This window comes from Coregonus lavaretus (assembly GCF_964263955.1).
Source record: "Coregonus lavaretus genome assembly, chromosome: 1".
NCBI lineage: Eukaryota > Metazoa > Chordata > Actinopteri > Salmoniformes > Salmonidae > Coregonus > Coregonus lavaretus.
The window spans coordinates 83,040,393-83,059,050 of record NC_139988.1 but is presented as its reverse complement, the minus strand read 5'-3'; the positions used below and the strand labels follow the sequence as shown (position 1 = coordinate 83,059,050).

The window sequence follows — 18,658 nt, the reverse complement described above, 5'->3', positions numbered from 1 at the left end:
CGGGGTTTTGGCAAGGTCGCAGCTCCCATCACATCTCTGTTGAAGGGTGGGCCATCCCGGCTCCGCTGGTCTGCTGAGGCTGACCTCAGCCCCGGTACTGGCCCATCCAGATCCATCACTACCATTCGTAGTGGAGGTGGATGCGTCCGAGGTAGGGCTAGGCGCTGTCCTATCTCAACGCTCGGCACGCCACCCAAGCTCCGCCCCTGTGCCTTCTTCTCCAAGAAGCTCAGCCCGGCGGAGCAGACCTACGATAGTCCCGGCCTCCTGCATTGTGGCGCCGGTAGTGTGGGCGGTGGACGCGGACATAGAGTGGGCGTTACGCACAGAGCCATCTCCACCTCAGTGCCCAGCTGGGCTGCAGTACGTGCCATCTCTTGTCTGTGACCGTCTGATCTATTGGGCACACACGTCACCCTCCTCTGGTCACCCAGGTTTCGGCCGTACATTGCGCTGTCTGACCGGAAAGTACTAGTGGCCTACCTTGGCTAAGGACTTGAGGGTGTATGTCTCCTCCTGCTCGGTGTGCGCCCAGAGTAAGGCACCTAGGCCCCTCCCAGCGGGTAAGTTACAGCCCTTATCAGTTCCACAATGGCCATGGTCCCACCTGTGTATTGACTTTCTCACTGATCTTCCCCTCTCTCCGGGGTCCCCAGTTTACATCCAGGGTCTGGAAGACGTTCATGGAATGTCTGGGGTCTCGGTCAGCCTGACCTCTGAGTTTCACCCCAAGAGTAATGGGCAGGTGGAACGGGTGAATCAGGATGTGGGTAGGTTCCTACGGTCCTACTGCCAGGACCGGCCGGGGGAGTGGTCGGTGTTCTTGCCATGGGCAGAATATGTCCAGAACGTTCTCTGCCACTCCTCTACTAACCTATCGCAATTTCAATGTGTTTTAGGTTATCAGCCTGTTCTGGCACCGTGGCATCAGAGCCAGACCAAAGCTCCTGCGGTGGATGACTGGTTTCGGCGTGCGGAGGAGACGTGAAACGCTGCTCACGTTCACCTCCAGCACGCCGTGCGTCGCCAGAAGGCCAAACGCTGACCGGAATCTGCCCTTCCGCCTGCCCTACCGGAAGCTGAGCCTGCGGTTTGTGCGTCCGTTCAAAGTCCTGAGGAGGATAAACAAGGTTACATATAGGTTATTACTCCCTCCAGATTACCATATTAACCCCTCGTTCTTTCCATGTGTCTCTCCTCAGGCCGGTGGTGGCTGGTCCGCTCCAGGAGTCTGAGGTGCGGGAGGTTCCTCCGCCCCCTCTGGACATCGAGGGGCCCCTGCGTACTCCATCCGTTCCATCCTGGATTCGAGGCGTCGGGTGGGGGGCCTTCAGTACCTCGTGGAGTGGGAGGGGTACGGTCCGGAGGAGCGGTGCTGGGTTCCGGTGAGGGATATCCTCGATCCCTCCCTATTGCGGGATTTCCACCATCGTCATCCGGCTTGCCCTGCTCTGTGTCCTCCTGGCCGGCGCTCCTAGTGGCCGGCGTGCTGCTCGTCAAGTGGGGGGTACTGTCATGACTTCCTCCGAAGCTACCTCCTCTCCTTGTTCGGGCAGGCTTCGGCGTTCGTCGTCACCGGCCTTCTAGCCACTGCCGCTCCTCATCTCATCATTCCATTTGTTTTGTCTTTTTTATTACACACACCTGGTTCATATCCCCTCATCAGTGCCTGTATAAGTGTTCCCTCTGCCCCCTTGTGTTTGTGTGTGATTGTTTATTGTGGTGGATAGAGAAGCTCGTTGGAGCTCCTTGTATTTTGTATTGCCGGGAATATTCCCTGTGTGCCTTGTTGTGTTTTGACGCATTACTGCGTAACTCTGTGTTTCGGAATAAATCCTGTTATTCTGTGATTTACCCTCCTGCGCCTGACTCCTTCGAAATCACTCATCACAGATGAAAGTCAATCAATCACGATCACAATCACAATAAAAAAAACATCAAAATATCTCTGTTTCACTGTAATGACTAGGGAAATCAGGCAAACAATTCATACAGTACAAGGTTAGAAAAAGGTTCTTGTTCATGTTCTGAACTCAATTTTACCATTTGGATGTTCTCCAGCATGGACCAGCCTCCATTCCAAGGCTTGGTGGACTTCTTGATGCAGTTCAGACTGGCCATGCTGTGCCACTTCCTGTCCACCAACTTCCTCTGGAAGGCGTTGGCCAGTGCCAGCACGCTGTCATACAGGTACAGGTTGGACACCTGGAGTACAGACAGTCACAGGCACATAGTGGGAGGAGGAGGGAGAAAACACCATAGAATTACATACAGGACTCTAGAACGGGCATTAGCATCCTACTAATATGCCTAAAAATCGTCCATCCTGGTCAGGAAAATGTCCATTCTAGAAACTGATAACATATCGTAAAATGTTCTATTAAACACAACAGAGATTGGAGACCATGGAAACCAGTTAAACGTGATTAGATCATTGTTGATGCACAACAATACAATTTAAGCTGCACCATAATGGAGTTTTGGTGTGTTTGATAGGACTGGTGTGTTTTGATGCGTTTAATAGGACCAGGATTTCCCATGGGTATTGTCTGTTTGTGTGTCATGCTGACTTGGAAAACTACTGCATAAACAAAGGTTAGAAAGGCTTTATAAACATAGCCCTGTGGTTGTCTGTCAAAGCAACGCCACATATGTTGGTCTGGCTCTAATGGGGAGTGAATGGGTGCTAATCCTAGTGACCTCTGGGACTAGGAGGCACTGTAATTGGGAGTAGGACACAGCTGGGGACATCAGGAACCCAAAAACACACATGCATGAACACTTAAACACACAAGCCCCCATCTACCACACTCCCCTTTCAAACTGACACACAGCATGACAGCCCCCTTGAGCAGATGTGAGTCCAGTACCAGAGTCAACCCAGAGCCATGGAGCAAAAACAAAATGCACAGTGACAAATAAACAGTGGAGCAGTCCAACTGTTTCAGAGATGAAGGACGCAGACTTCACACTGGGCTACGATAATGTCATAACCTGCACTGACAATTCATGCCGTCTCCCTTCTCCAGCATGTTAGAATAACAACATTAAGCAATACTGAGCTGCATCCGCATTATAATACTATAGGCTACCTCATGCATCCACCCCTCATCATGATATGATTGTGATAACTTACACACATATCTGTTGTAATTATTATGCCTTTTGTCATTTTAGAGTGTGAACCCACAATCAGGACCACGCCCGTAATGTGCAGGCCTACTAGAGTGCTGTAATTCATACAGTAAAGCAGTCTGCACTAGTCTGTGGCCAGATTAGAAGCCTCAAGGACAGCTATGAACTAGACAGGGCTCGGCTAACTGAGTCCAGGCAGGGCTAACTGATGCTGGGATGGACTAAGAAAGGGTAGTCTCGTAAACCCAACCCTAGGCAAAAGCGGTGGGGTCTGGTTTGAATGAGGGACTCTTTTGGCATAGAGGAACTACGTCACTGCCTACGTCGACAACGAAAAACTCCCAACAAATCAAGAGGAAAACCAAAGGTTGCAGGCAAAATCTTTGCAGTGGTTTTAGTTAAAGGAACATTTTCACCCAAAAATTATATTTTGGTATTTGTTTCATTAGTCCATTGTTGACATAGTCCCAAAATGTTTTGCTTGTCAGCACTCAAATTTCCAAGATATGTAATGATGCAAAATGCTTCATACAGTGATGATTTCTGTATTTTGAAAGTTACATAAAGTAGTGGCGTAGGCAGTGACGTAGTGCCAAAAGAGTCCATCATTGACACCAGACCTGAGTCACTGCTTTTTCCTATGGTCAGGTTTACGAGACTAAGGCTGGACTGGGCTAACTGAGGCTGGGCAAAGTAAGTCTAGGCAGGGCTAAGGTTGGGCTGTTGGATCTGTTGGGGCAGTATGCAAATTGGAGTGGGTCTAGGGTTTCTGGGATGATGATGTTGATGTGAGAAATGACCAGCTTTTCAAAGCACTTCATGGCTACCGACGTGAGTGCTACAGGGCGGTAGTCATTTAGACAGGTTACCTTGGCGTTCTTGGGCACAGGGACTATGGTGATCTGCTTGAAACATGTAGGTATTACAGACTCGGTCAGCGAGAGGTTGAAAATGTCAGTGAAGACACTTGCCAGTTGGTCAGCGCATGCTCTGAGTATGCATCCTGGTAATCTGTCTGTCCCTGCGGCCTTATGAATGTTGACCTGTTTAAAGGTCTTACTCACATCGGCTTCGGAGAGCGTGATCACACAGTCGTCCGGAACAGCTGGTGCTCTCGTGCATTGTTCAGTGCTGCTTGCCTCGAAGCGAGCATAAAAGGCATTTAGCTCGTCTGGTAGGCTCACATCACTGGGCAGCTCACTACTGGGTTTCTCTTTGTAGTCCGTAATAGTTTGCAAGCCCTGCCACATCCGACGAGCGTCAGAGCCGGTGTAGTAGGATTCAGTCTTAGTCCTGTACTGACGCTTTGCCTGTTTAATGGTTCGTCGGAGGGCATAGCGGGATTTCTTATAAGCGTCCGGATTAGTGTCCAGCTCCTTAAAAGCGGCAGCTCTTTATCTCAGTGTGGATGTTGCCTGTACTACATGGCTTCTGGTTGGGATATGTACGTACGGTCTCTATAGGGACAACGTCGTCGATGCACTTATTTATGAAGCCGGTGACTGATGTCGTATACTCCTCACAATGCCATCGGATGAATCCCGGAACATATTCCAGTCTGTGCTAGCAAAACAGTCCTGTAGCTTAGCATCTGCGTCATCTGACCACTTCCATATTGAGCGAGTCACTGGTACTTCCTGCTTGAGTTTTTGCTTATAAGCAGGAATCAGGAGGATATAATTATGGTCAGATTTGCCAAATGGAGGGCGAGGGAGATCTTTGTACGCGTCTCTGTGTGTGGAGTAAAGGTGTTCCAGTTTTTTTTTCCTTTGGTTGCACATGTGATATGCTGGTAGAAATTAGGTAAAACAGATTTAAGTTTTCCTGCATTAAAGTCCCCTGCCACTAGGAGCGCCGGTTCTGTGTGAGCATTCAACAACAACAACTCTGCATGTTTACTCCATTATCACTCCTCTCCTCTCCTCCGCCTTTTTGTTAGCTGTGTGTTGTAGTGTATTGGGATTATGTCTTTGTTAAATGTTTTTTAAGTGGAACTGAAAGAATGTTGATTTTAGTATCAAGAGGGAATGTTTTAGTGTAACGCCACATACAACAGACAGGAAGTGTGTTGTAGACAGGGGAGACTGGTGATTGGCCAGAAGAGGGAGCCCATCTTTTTGCATTGTTTATAAGTAAGGGGCTAGACAAATAGAGGCAGAACGGCCATGGCAATCTGGGACGCCGTTCTCCAGACACCGCGGGTCTGTAACTTATGCTGTAACCTTGTGATATTAATAAAAGCCTCTAATCATTGTGCAGCATAAGCGGACTCTTTGTTGACAGCAATAATTGCCACCATTCAACCGATACGACAGTGTCCTCTCCTGATTTCTGTGTTTTGATGATAACCTTCTGATTACTTCACTATCACAACATGTTCAACCAGAGATCAACAAGTGACCCCTTTCGAAGCCTCCATCGAGAGTTCTGTGATCGGCTATCTCAGTCAAGCTCAACCCAGAGAAGTGGAGTGAATCACTACATTATGGAGGTGATTTGCTGTGTACCAGTATACCGGCAGAGTGAAGAAGTGCATATGGCTAATTTGTTAATACATGGCTAATTTACAGCTATCCAGGGCGTGAGAACTAGATACAGTAGTGTTAAAAGTGCAAATTCAGCAACAGACTGCTGATGGGGTATTGCCGGCACCGTGAACCAGCATTTTCCTTGTCATGAAGGTGATTTAACATCAAAGAGCGTTTAACCCTCTTTTGCATTAATTATTGAGAGGAGCCCCCGGAGGATTTGGGCCATCTGTTAACGGTTAGGGATAGCGAGAGTTCAGGTGGGTTCAAGGAGGTTTTCAGTCAGAGACACCTCTGGTTACATAAAGGTGGAACAGAGGGGAGGGATGGCAGAGAGCAGCATCCATGTGATCTCGTTGAGTGGTTTGATTGAAAATGTCTAGCTGCTATCTAGCTGCCATATCAAAGGGGTATCTTTGATAACTTTGTCATCATATAGTACTTGTGTTGCTTCCTCTACTGTTACTGTTAATGGGTAATATACTCGAAAACATATTCTTGTCATAAACTGCAGGTAGTGATTACATAGTGTTTACTCCAAGTTTGCGAGAATCTCAGACTATTATTTGTTGGATTCTTAGCAATAAAGTGTAGGTTGCTTGGTTGAGTAAACTAAAATAACTGATATGAATGGGAAGTTCAGTCTGAATAGAGTGTTAGGAGACTCAGGAGACTGAAAGCAAAACAACTAATGAGTCAATAGGAATCACAGGTCTAACATCTCTCTAGCATCCTGGTCCTCTCAACCATAGAAATATAATCTCTAGAATCGGAATCCCCATTCAAGTCAAGCCCCTTCTAGTGATTATATTTCTATGCTCTCAACCAACCCTTCCTTATCTGTCTTACAGGCCTCCAAAACCTGTCACTGTATCCCAGCACACGTCAATGGCACGGTCTTGTGTAACATCTCATCATCCACTATCAGTCAATGGGAGATCAACTATTGGTGCTGTTGACCCTCAGGGGCCCCCAGGTCACATGCTCAATGATACTCTAAACAGACAGAGGGCTCTGTCATTCTGGGGCTGTCCCTGACGTGACTTGTGATAGGAGTCACTGACCTCACCCCCAGAGGCAGCATCAGATAACAGTAAAAGTAGACATGGGCATAGCGCTAACATTTCTTCGATACACACAATTGTTGTTTCTTATGTATTTGTTATGATCGACCTTGAAGATATTAATAAAGAGCAAGGGCAATTTGGCTCCGAACGTGATATGTGGGGACTGACATTTTTTCAGGAACAACTCGGGACTCTGGCCCCTGGTCAGGTTACATAGCCAGGAAAGGTGCTCAACCCTAGGGATATAAAAACACTGGCCTTGATGTAAAGGTGCGTAAAAAGGCCCCTTGTTGAACTGACCTCCAGTGACTGTAAGTATCCTTCCTGGGGGTCACAGAGTAAGGAGGAGATGCGGTGGTTGTTCCTCATGCAGCGCACGCTGCTGTCCCTCCACAGCGGGAAGATCTGACGAATCACTGTCATCCGCCCCAATGCACTGTGGGCCAGCTCCATGATCTCAGTGTCACTGATCTCCTACAGACAGAGGGGGAAAGAAGGGAAGAGGAGGGGAGAGGAGGTGAGAGGGGGAGAGAAGGGGAAAATAAGGGAGAGAAGGGGAGAGAAGGGGAGAGAGGGGGAGAGAGGAGGAGAATGGGTGAGAAGGGGAGAGAAGGGGGGAGAAGGTGAGAGGGGGAGAAAAGAGGAAAGAAGGGGAGAGGGGTAGAGAATAGGTGAGGAGGGGAGAGGGGAGACATGTTACAGCATCAACAAAAATGGTCTATAGATGAACAGGGTGAAACAAAAACTGTCCTGCCTGTTACTACTGACTACCAACTATGACAAGGTGGACAGAGTCCCTGTGTATGGTGACCATATTAGGACCGTCTCAGTCTGAGACTCTATTGATTCGGATGTGGTCATTTTCAACAAGCTTTTTATGTAGGCCCTTTACTTCTTGTGATTACTTCGGCATTCTGAATAATCAGGAACAGCCATAGCCTATACCAGAAAGCAAAGGCCCAGTGGCCAACCCATATAAACAGCATAATGCACATGAAAATGAACCCACAATCACTATTCAAGCACTTACAAACCACAATATCTGCTAAGGGGAAAAAATATGAATGTATCACTAGAATGAAATTTGTAATTTAAAAGTTTGACGTCCAAGTAAAAGAGTAATCACAAGAGAAAAGCGAGAGCTGTGTCCTCAGAAAGCTCGAACAAACGTCTAAACTGGGTATGAGTATGAAGTCTGTATAGTGTGCGATGTCCATATTAGGATAGCCTCAGTCTCAGCAGGTGGCAGTGCTGCAGGAGCTGTGTCCTAAGGAGGAATCTCTCTGATGAGTATGAATATAATAATAATAATAATAATAATATGCCATTTAGCAGACACTTTTATCCAAAGCGACTTACAGTCATGTGCGCATACATTTTTACGTATGGGTGGTCCCTGGGGATCGAATCCACTACCCTGGCGTTACAAGCGCCGTGCTCTACCAATTGAGCTACAGAGGACCACTCTAGATGCTTTGCTGCGTGGTGAAAGAGGTTCTTCCTTCTCCTCCTTCTACTTCCTTGGGTCTGCTTGCTGTTTACAACACAGTGCTCACTCAGCCTGCAGGCAATCTCTGAGCTCCTGCCTGGGCCAAGGCCCCATCATCTCACCCGCCACATCCACCCCCAGGATATGTGCTAGTCAGCCACAGCCAGCCCCCGGCCCATGGCTCCCTGCTCACCCCACCACCACAGCTGTTGGCTTGTCTTCTCAGACTTCGTTTGTTTTTATCATATTTTCTGATGGCTTGGGCTTCCCTCAGCCCTGTGGGAATGGGAAATGAACCCAGGTAGGCTTGCACAATCCCAGTCTGCACCTTGCCTGCCCTGACACTGTCAGGCAAACCTCAAGGGCGGTTTCCCGGATACAGATTAAGCCTAGTTCTGGACTAAAAAGCAAACTCAAAGGCGAATCTCCATTGAAAATTATTTTTTGGGCTTAATCTGTATCGCATGACATGATGATAATAACAGACACATCTGGTACTGACCATTTGGCAGTGATGCATGGTTAATTTACCCTACAACTATAGTGTGATATGGGGGAAATAAATGCTGGTCGCAGCTTGAAAAAATAATATCTCATCACAAAACTCTGAGCTGCCAAATGATTCAAAGGCAGATAATCTGATAAAAATAATTAAACTAAGAAGTATGGGTAATGTTTTACTCTTCATCACGTTGGTATTTTCTCCATATATATAAAAAGATGCCAAAGTTTTACACACTGATTTTTTGTTAAATATAGGGACATACGCTTTTTGGGTTGTAGTTTTTCACCCTGTCAGAGCTAATAGGGTATAGGGTGTACAGTACGCAACATTTCCTTTCATAGAATAACCAGACGCAAAGTTATTAATATTCATAAGTTACATCGGTTGATTGGTTAAGCCTTCTTCGGTGTGTGACATCACACAGATGCGCTTTTACCTTTCCACAAACTGTCTGTTGCTTGATATGAGCAAGTTGACCCCAGTGTTGCCAACTTAGCGACTTTGTCGCTATATTTAGCGAGTATTCAGACCCCTCTAGCGACACATTTTCAAAAAAGCGACTAGCGACAAATCTAGCGACTTTTTCTGGTGTTATTGGAGACATGAAAGCACGTATCATTCTTACTCTTCTCAACGAGCAGCGGGTGCTGTCGTGGGGGTGGGGGACCCACCACCGTCCCAAAGCACTCACAGGCGGCCCAGTGTTCGCACAGATTTTTACTCACTTTTTGTCTCTCCCACGACGTTATTCCTCTCTCCTACAGTGTCCATCACAATTACATGCACATGGCCAATTATGCAAATTAGGCGATTACGTCATTTACCGACTTCTAGCGACTTTTAGGACAGCCAATAGCTACTTTCCTTACTGAGGAGTTGGCAACACTGGCAGTTTAGCGACTTTGTTGCTATATTTAGCGAGTTTTCAGACCCCTCTAGCGACACATTTTCAAAAAAGCGACTAGCGACACCTTTTCTGGTGTTATTGGAGACTTTTGGAGACTCTGACGTGAAAGCACGTATCGTTCTTACTCTTCTCAACGAGCAGCGGGTGCTGCCGTGGGACCCACCCCGTCCCAAAGCACTCACAGTCCCTCCCAGCTGCAGTCAGAGCAGGAGATGTTCACCCCTCCGCGTCCAGACTGCAAATGAATCGCGCATGCGGGAAGCCGCCGCTTGCTGATCCCGCCCTGGGCAGAATGTAAATGTAGGGTGTTTTCCACTCATTTTCCACTCACTTTTTGTCTCTCCCACGACGTTATTCCTCTCTCCTACAGCATCATAATGACATGCACATGGCCAATTATGCAAATTAGGTGATGACGTCATTTAGCGACTTTTAGGACAGCCAATAGCTACTTTCCTTACTGAGGAGTTGGCAACACTGACTGTGATAGTTAGCTACTGCCTGGCCAGTGTGAACCAGCATGCTAGCTAGCTGCATTTCACTCAGTAGCTATCCTTCTAAATGCTGTGGTCACTGGATAAACTAGCTATGAGTTACATATTTTGGTGAAAACAAACAAGTAGCCAGTTGTTGTTGCCCATGAAGTAATAATATCTAACCAGCTGGCTCCTGAAGCCTACATGACATGTCTAGTATGTGCTCATGAGCTCCTTAATCTACGCTCAGTCTAGCACAGAAAACAGCTGAGGTGATTCAAACCCTATAGCTAGCTAACAAGCCCTTCTCGGCGACAATGTTATTGGGGTGTGGTAATTTTAGATGTCTTTTCATGGGAACTGCCATTGAAGTTGGTACTGGTTTTAGGGTTGTCACTAGTTACCACAGACATTTTACCAGACTCTCTTATCCAGAGCGACTTACAGTTAGTGAGTGCATACATTATCATCCTGGCCCCCCATGGGAATCAAACCCACAACCCTGGCGTTGCAACCGCCAGGCTCTACCAACTGAGCTACACGGGATAGACAAAGTCAAGTTTTAGATCCGAGGCAGAGATACTTTTGAGGAGATGGGAAACTCCATTGGAATCGTATTAACGCCCATTGTGTATGTTGCCCATGCGTCGGCAATGAGCCGCATGGTCCATTCTGGGCGATTCTGGGACAAGGAGAGCTTTCCTTCAAGGAGTGAATGGGAGTCAATTGGGCGCTAGCTCAAAAACCCAACTTTGAATTTGAATTTCGTTAAGAAGAAGTACAACATTACAAATATTTTCTGAGATAATTAACATTTTCTATGCAATATCGTGGTCCTCTGTAGCTCAGCTGGTAGAGCACGGCGCTTGTAACGCCAAGGTAGTGGGTTCGATCCCCGGGACCACCCATACACAAAAAGATGTATGCATGCATGACTGTAAGTCGCTTTGGATAAAAACGTCTGCTAAATGGCATATTATTATTATTTTCGTATAGCTTTGGAATCGTGGTATTACATACACTACATGACCAAAAGTATGTGGACACCCGCTCGTTGAACATCACATTAAAAAATCATGGGTATTAATATGAAGTTGGTCTCCCCTTTGCTGCTATAACAGCCTCCACTCTTCTGGGAAGGCTTTCCACTAGATGTTGGAACATTGTACAGAGCATCCTGCTGGATGTGTCAACCGTGAACATATTTTTCCCATTAAATCAAGTTGTTTCATCAGGGGTGTTGGGGGTTGCTGTTAGCACTTAAACCCTGCTAATGCTCTTCTCCAGCCCTCACATGCCCCTCCTGATTTCACACTCAGATGTGTCCAACATCTGCAAGTGCTGTACAGGCCTCTATCCTGCTGACCCCCAGGACAGACCATCTGGTCATCCAACAGGCCTGAAGACTGGAGCCGACCTACTCTAGACTCTCAAGCCCCAGACAGGAGAGTGGCTCAGGAGACGGACGATGGGCGATAGACTATGGACTTATAACAGAAGGATATTTGGATGGAGCACACAACTGTTTCAACCCCTGGCCAATGTCCATGATCTCTTATATAAAGACTCATGTTTATGTAGATAGAGTAGTGTTGATCTTGGCCTGGGCCTCTATTTCTCTCTGTAGCAGATTAATAATTAATGTGAAGCTACAGGAGTGTTCTGGAGGATCTGTCTGATAGTACAACACCAAGGTTAGAGTGTCTCAGCTTGGACAAGCTAGCTACATAGTTGGTTGTAGCTAGCATAGTTGGTTGTAGTATGGTTGTACTAGAACCATAACATGCAATCTATTATGGCATCAATTTCATGAAGTAAACATATTTTCTGGTTCTGACGGAAAAACTATAAATAGTTTTGAAAAAGCAGCCTCAAAAGAAACATAATTATTGAAGATGAATGAACAGTGCACGCTATCCACAGTACGTGATTCTACGCTACTCTGGAACATGTGAGTCACTCAAACTCTTGAAAGAAAATCCATATCATAAGACTTTGAAATGTACATTTAGAATAATTTTTCTAATTCTGTTTGACTGATATCAAATGTAATTAAACAACAACAAACACGATCTAAAGGTTAAAAAAAAAAGCCTACACTAACTAAGAGCAAGTACTGTATCAACAATGTATTCTGCCTGATAATGTTGAAAGCAAGTGATCCATGCATGGTCCACATATTCAACATAGTCAATAGTTTTTCTTTATTTTTTACAATTTCTTACAATGTAGAATAATAGTGAAGACATCAAAACTATGAATGAACTTATATGGAATCATGTAGTAACCAAAAAAGTGTTAAACAAATCAAAATATATTTTATATTTGAGATTCTTCAAATCGCCACCCTTTGCCTTGATGACAGCTTTGCACACTCTTGGCATTCTCTCAACCAGCTTCATGATGTAGTCACATAGAATGCATTTCAATTAACAGGTGTGCCTTCTTAAAAGTTAATTTGTGGAATTTCTTTCCTTCTTAATGCGTTTGAGCCAATCAGTTGTGTTATACAGAAGATTGCCCTATTTGGTAGAAGACCAAGTCCATATTATGGCAAGAACAGCTCAAATAAGCAAAGAGAAATGACAGTCCATCATTACTTTAAGACATGAAGGTCAGTCAATATGGAACATTTCAAGACCTTTGAAAGTTTCTTAAAGTGCAGTCGCAAAAACCATCAAGCGCTATGATGAAACTGTCTCTCATGAGGACCGCCACAGGAATGGAAGCCCCAGCGTTACCAATGCTACAGAGGATAAGTTAATTAGAGTTACCAGCCTCAGAATAAATAAATGCTTCACAGAGTTCAAGTAACAGACACATCTCAACATCAACTGTTCAGAGGGGACTGTGTGAATCAGGCCTTCATGTCGAATTGCTGCAAAGTAACCACTACTAAAGGACACCAATAATAAGAAGAGACCTGCTTGGGCCAAGAAACATGAGCAATGGACATTAGACCGTTGGAAATTTGTCCTTTGGTCTGGAGTCCAAATTGGAGATTTTTGGTTCCAACAGCCGTGTCTTTGCGAGACATGGTGTGGGTGAACGGATTATCTCCGCATGTGTAGTCCCACCGTAAAGCATGGAGGAGGAGGTGATATGGTGTGGGGGTGCTCTGCTGGTGACACTGTCTGTAATTTATTTAGAATTCAAGGCACACTTAACCAGCATGGCTACCACAGCATTCTGCAGCGATACGCCATCCCATCTGGTTTGGGCTTAGTGGGACTATCATTTGTTTTTCAGGCTGTGTAAGGGCTATTTTACCAAGAAGGAGAGTGATGGAGTGATGCATCAGATGACCTGGCCTCCACAATCTCCTGATCTCAACCCAATTGAGATGGTTTGGGATGAGTCGGACAGCAGAGTGAAAGACAAGCAGCCAACAAGTGCTCAGCATATGTGGGAACTCCTTCAAGACTGTTGGAAAAGTATTCCAGGTGAAGCTGGTTGAGAGAATGCCAAGAATGTGCAAAGCTGTCATCAATGCAAAGGGTGGCTATTTGAAGAATCTCAAATATAAAATATATTTTGATTTGTTTAACACTTTTTGGTTATTACATGATTCCATATGTGTTATTTCATAGTTTTGATGTCTTCACTTCTACAATGTAAATTAGAAAATAGTAAAAATAAAGAAAAACCCTTGAATGAGTAGGTGTGTCCAAACTTTTGACTGGTACTGTATATCCACCGACGCTGAACAAGAATTGTATTATTTTTCTCTCTAATGTTGATGTGAATGTGGGGTTTCAAAGAGCAGAAGAACCATTCTAGACTGCAGACATAGATAATACTAATATAAGTATACACTTAATATGTTCCTAGATTCATTTTCCAACACATTTAATGTAAAGCAATAATTCACAAAGAGAAGAGCGATAAGACCAACGAAACAACAGCAAAAAGGTCATTTTCATATGTTCATTAAATTATTCATGAACTTGGATTGCTACCTTGAAAATACCTTTGAGTTGATAAAAGGCGCAGAGCGACTTCCTCCTTATTATATTTTCAGATGATGTATAGAGGACGGTTCACCCATTTCTGATGTGGGCTCACAATGACAATAACTGGAGTATACTAACATACACCAATCAGCTTAATGGAAACATAACATAACACTGTATAATATACCATGCCGTGCGTAGCCCTAAGTGACAGCCAAATCAATCAGCAACACAAACCAGCACGACGTCTGCCTTCGGTTTATACAACGGCAACACACAAACACACAATCCATTAAAGCGCCATCTGCCGCTGTGTCACCCCCCCCCCCCCCCCCCCATTCCCACTTTCCCAGCATCAGCGAACATTAGGGACACTCATAATAATGAATAAGACTCATCTCTGGTAGGCTGTGACATCACGACGACCACGGCTCTCTGCCCGCCATTGGACAGTCTGGGCGAGGCAGCTCCAGCTCCACATGAGGCCAGTACACCTGCAGCTACGCTCAACCCCTCATCAACTCTCTCTACTGTTGCCTGGCTGCATTCTGAGCAGACCCTGCTACTTTTAATTGGCCTCCAGTGAACATACTGGATTAAAGGGCAGGGTTGTTTACAATCGGCACAGTGTTAGAGCAGACATACTGAGACCTGGATAGAAGTCTGAGACACTGGCCGCGTCCGAATAACAATACTAGTGTACTACATAGTTAAACTACATAGTAATTTCATTGTTTGATCATCTTTTCCGACTCGCGTGTTTGACACTATAAAATGTTATTTTTTTTCATACTATTTAGTAAGCTAGAAATGGCTATTGGGACATGGTCACTGTCTAACTCTGCTTCGGGCACAGCCACTGCTGAAAAACAAGTGTGGCGTCCTAGTGGTACAGAGACCCAGACTATGTCTATGGCTAAGACCTAGGCTGTGTCCCAAATGTCACCCTAATCCCTATCGTGCACTACTTTTAAACAGGGCCCAGGGCCCATAGGGCTCTGGTCAAAAGTAGTACACTATATAGGGAAAATCCTGCCATTAGGTATTGTCACGATCGTTTATGAACGAGAAGGACCAAGGCGCAGCGTGATAAGCATACATGTTTATTTAAATGAACGAACACGCGACAAAACAACAAACGAAACGTGACGTCCAAGGTAGCATACATACAACATACCTTACACGGAACAAGATCCCACAACTAACAGGTGCCAAAAGGCTGCCTAAGTATGGTCCCCAATCAGAGACAATGAGCTACAGCTGCCTCTGATTGGGAACCACCCCGGCCAACATAGATCTACACATTCTAGATCAACCATAGACAATCAACATAGCACAACACAACACAGAAAATACACACCCTGACTCAACAAATACAAGTCCTCAGAGTCAGGGCGTGACAGTACCCCCCCCCCCCAAAGGTGCGGACTCCGACCGCGCCACATAAACATAACAGGGTAGGGGCCGGGTGGGCATTCCGCCTTTGAGGCGGATCCGGCTCCGGGCGTGACCACCACTTACTCTCCACCTCCCTGTTGCGCCCCTGGTCTGGTCTGGACTGGAACCGCTGACTGGAGCTGGACCCGACGACGGTGGATCGAACTGCTCTGGCTCCGGAGTGGAGCCGCTGACCGGAGCTGGATCAGGCACCGGTGGAGCGGACTGCTCTGGCTCCGGAGTGGAGCGGCTGACCGGAGCTGGATTGGACCCCGGTGGAGCGGATTGCTCTGGCTCCGGAGTGGATCCGCTGACCGGAGTAGGACTGGACCCCGATGGAGCGGACTGCTTGGCTCCGGAGAGGAGCAGCTGAGGAACAGGCACGGGCCGTGCCGGACTGGACACACGCACCACTGGCTTGGTGCGGGGAGCAGGAACGGGCCGGACCGGGCTGACGACATGCACCACTGGCTTGGTGCGGGGAGCAGGAACAGGCCGGGCCGGGCTGGCGACGCGCACCACTGGCTTGGTGCGAGGGGCAGGAACAGGCCGGACCGGGCTGGCGACGCGCACCACTGGCTTGGTGCGAGGGACAGGAACAGGCCGGGCCGGGCTGGCGACACGCACCACTGGCTTGGTGCGGGAAGCAGGAACAGGCCGGGCCGGGCTGGCGACGCGCACCACTGGCTTGGTGCGAGGGGCAGGAACAGGCCGGAACGGGCTGGCGACGCGCACCACTGGCTTGGTGCGAGGGACAGGAACAGGCCGGGCCGGGCTGGCGACACGCACCACTGGCTTGGTGCGGGAAGCAGGAACAGGCCGGGCCGGGCTGGCGACGCGCACCACTGGCTTGGTGCGAGGGGCAGGAACAGGCCGGAACGGGCTGGCGACGCGCACCACTGGCTTGGTGCGAGGGTCAGGAACAGGCCGGACCGGGCTGGCGACGCGCACCACTGGTTTGGTGCGAGGGGCAGGAACAGGCCGGACCGGGCTGGCGACGCGCACCACTGGCTTGGTGCGAGGTGCAGGAACAGGCCGGGCCGGGCTAGCGACGCGCACCACTGGCTTGGTGCGAGGGACGGGAACAGGCCAGACCGGGCTGGCGACGCGCACCACTGGCTTGGTGCGAGGGACGGGAACAGGCCGGACCGGACTGGCGACGCGCACCACTGGCTTGGTGCGAAGGACAGGAACAGGCCGGACCGGACTGGCGACGCGCACCACTGGCCTTGTGCGGGGAGCAGGAATGGGTCGGGCCGTACTGGGAACACGCACCACTGGTTTAGTGCGGGGAGCAGGAACGGGTCGGGCCGTACTGGGAACACACACCACTGGTTTAGTGCGGGGAGCAGGAACGGGTCGGGCCGTACTGGGAACACACACCACTGGCTTAGTGCGGGGAGCAGGAACGGGCCGGACCGGACTGGTGACACGCACCACTTGCTTGGTGCGAGGAGCGGGACTGGGTTCCCTTATAAACCCCCGCTCCTTCTGCTGCCTAACCAGTTCCTCTCGCCGTGCCTCTACACTCTCCTTCTCACTTATAGCCTCCTGTAGCTCCTCCCTCTGACCAAATAACTCCTGCTCCCTCTGAACCAATAGCCCCCTTAACCTGGTGGCCTCCTCTCCTAACCTGCAGATCCGCCCTGTCGCTGCCTCCTGCTGCCTCGTCGTCCACACCGTGTGCCCCCCCCCCCAACATTTTCTTGGGGTTGCCTCTCGGGTCTCCGTCGTCGGCACTGTTGGCGCCGTTTCTCCTCTCCTACCTGGGCATCCTCATTCATCGCCCTCCGGTAACGGACGGCCTCCTCCTCCGTGATTCTCCCCCAACCGAGGAGGACATCTACTAACGTAACCTCCTGTTTAATTCCCGGCGTTTGCTCCTGAACACGCTGCTTGGTCCTATAGTGGTGGGATCTTCTGTCACGATCGTTTATGAACGAGAAGGACCAAGGCGCAGCGTGATAAGCATACATGTTTATTTAAACGAACGAACACGCGACAAAACAACAAACGAAACGTGAAGTCCAAGGTAGCATACATACAACATACCTTACACGGAACAAGATCCCACAACTAACAGGTGCCAAAAGGCTGCCTAAGTATGGTCCCCAATCAGAGACAACGAGCTACAGCGGCCTCTGATTGGGAACCACCCCGGCCAACATAGATCTACACATTCTAGATCAACCATAGACAATCAACATAGCACAACACGACACAGAAAATACACACCCTGACTCAACAAATACAAGTCCTCAGAGTCAGGGCGTGACAGGGATGCACACCTAGACTGTGTCATATTTAAATAAGTGGATCCGGAACCAAAACTGTTAAAAAAGATATTTCTGGAATTTAAATTTGTAACTGGCAGAGAAGCAACACTTTTGCCAAAATTGGCAAATTGAGCAAGAGATGACAGTTTGCCATTTATCATTTATAAAATGAGAACTGTTTTTACAAAACTGCAAATGCTTAAAAGATGTCTTAAGTGGATGTGGGAGACTCAGGCATAATGAAATTGAAACAGCAGAAGAGGAAACCTTTAGGAATCCTTAGCCAATTGGCAACACTTGTAACGAGAGAACACATACAGTAAGTAGAATTATAGTTGAGTCCAGAGAGAAATCTCTGATGTGGAAATCGAACAAGGAAATTATGTAACTAAATTGGAACTGTCATGTCTCTTTCTTATTGGGGAGTTTCAAATTCAATTTTGGCCACATCTTCATAATGGTTCAGGAGTTTTGTTGTATCAAACAATTAGGACATCTTTTGTTAGAGCTCTATCAGTGTGCAGAGTGAATGAATGATGTGAGACACACACAATGCAAGGTGCTATAGAACTGTGGGTGACTACTGAGCTACTTGATGCGTCTAGCTGTTCCCTTGATCATCAACTCACTGTTATTGGCAGTGCACTATCATCATGCAGTTGTTGTGGGTATATACACTGAGTGTACAAAACATTCTAATATTGAGTTGCACCCCCTTTTGCCCTCAGGACAGCCTCAACTTGTCGGGGGCATGGACTCTACAAGGTGTCGAAAGCGTTCCACAGGGATGCTGGCCCATGTTGACAACAATGCTTCCCACAGTTGTGTCAAGTTGGCTGGATGTCCTTTGGGTGGTGGACCATTCTATTGAGTGGGAAAAACCCA

General features: G+C 47.5%; 1 protein-coding gene across 1 annotated transcript in view; it reads right to left on the bottom strand.

The window, feature by feature from the left end:
- LOC311134200 (glutamate receptor ionotropic, delta-1-like) overlaps nucleotides 1-18,658 on the bottom strand; it is a gene marked incomplete at both ends in the record, with an annotated part of 180,165 nt that overhangs the window by 58,145 nt on the left and 103,362 nt on the right. Inside the window, 2 exons of the mRNA XM_084167811.1 lie at nucleotides 2,044-2,205; nucleotides 7,031-7,204. Coding sequence (XP_084023937.1) covers nucleotides 2,044-2,205; nucleotides 7,031-7,204 — 336 coding nt within the window. The remainder of the gene's footprint in view (nucleotides 1-2,043; nucleotides 2,206-7,030; nucleotides 7,205-18,658) is intronic.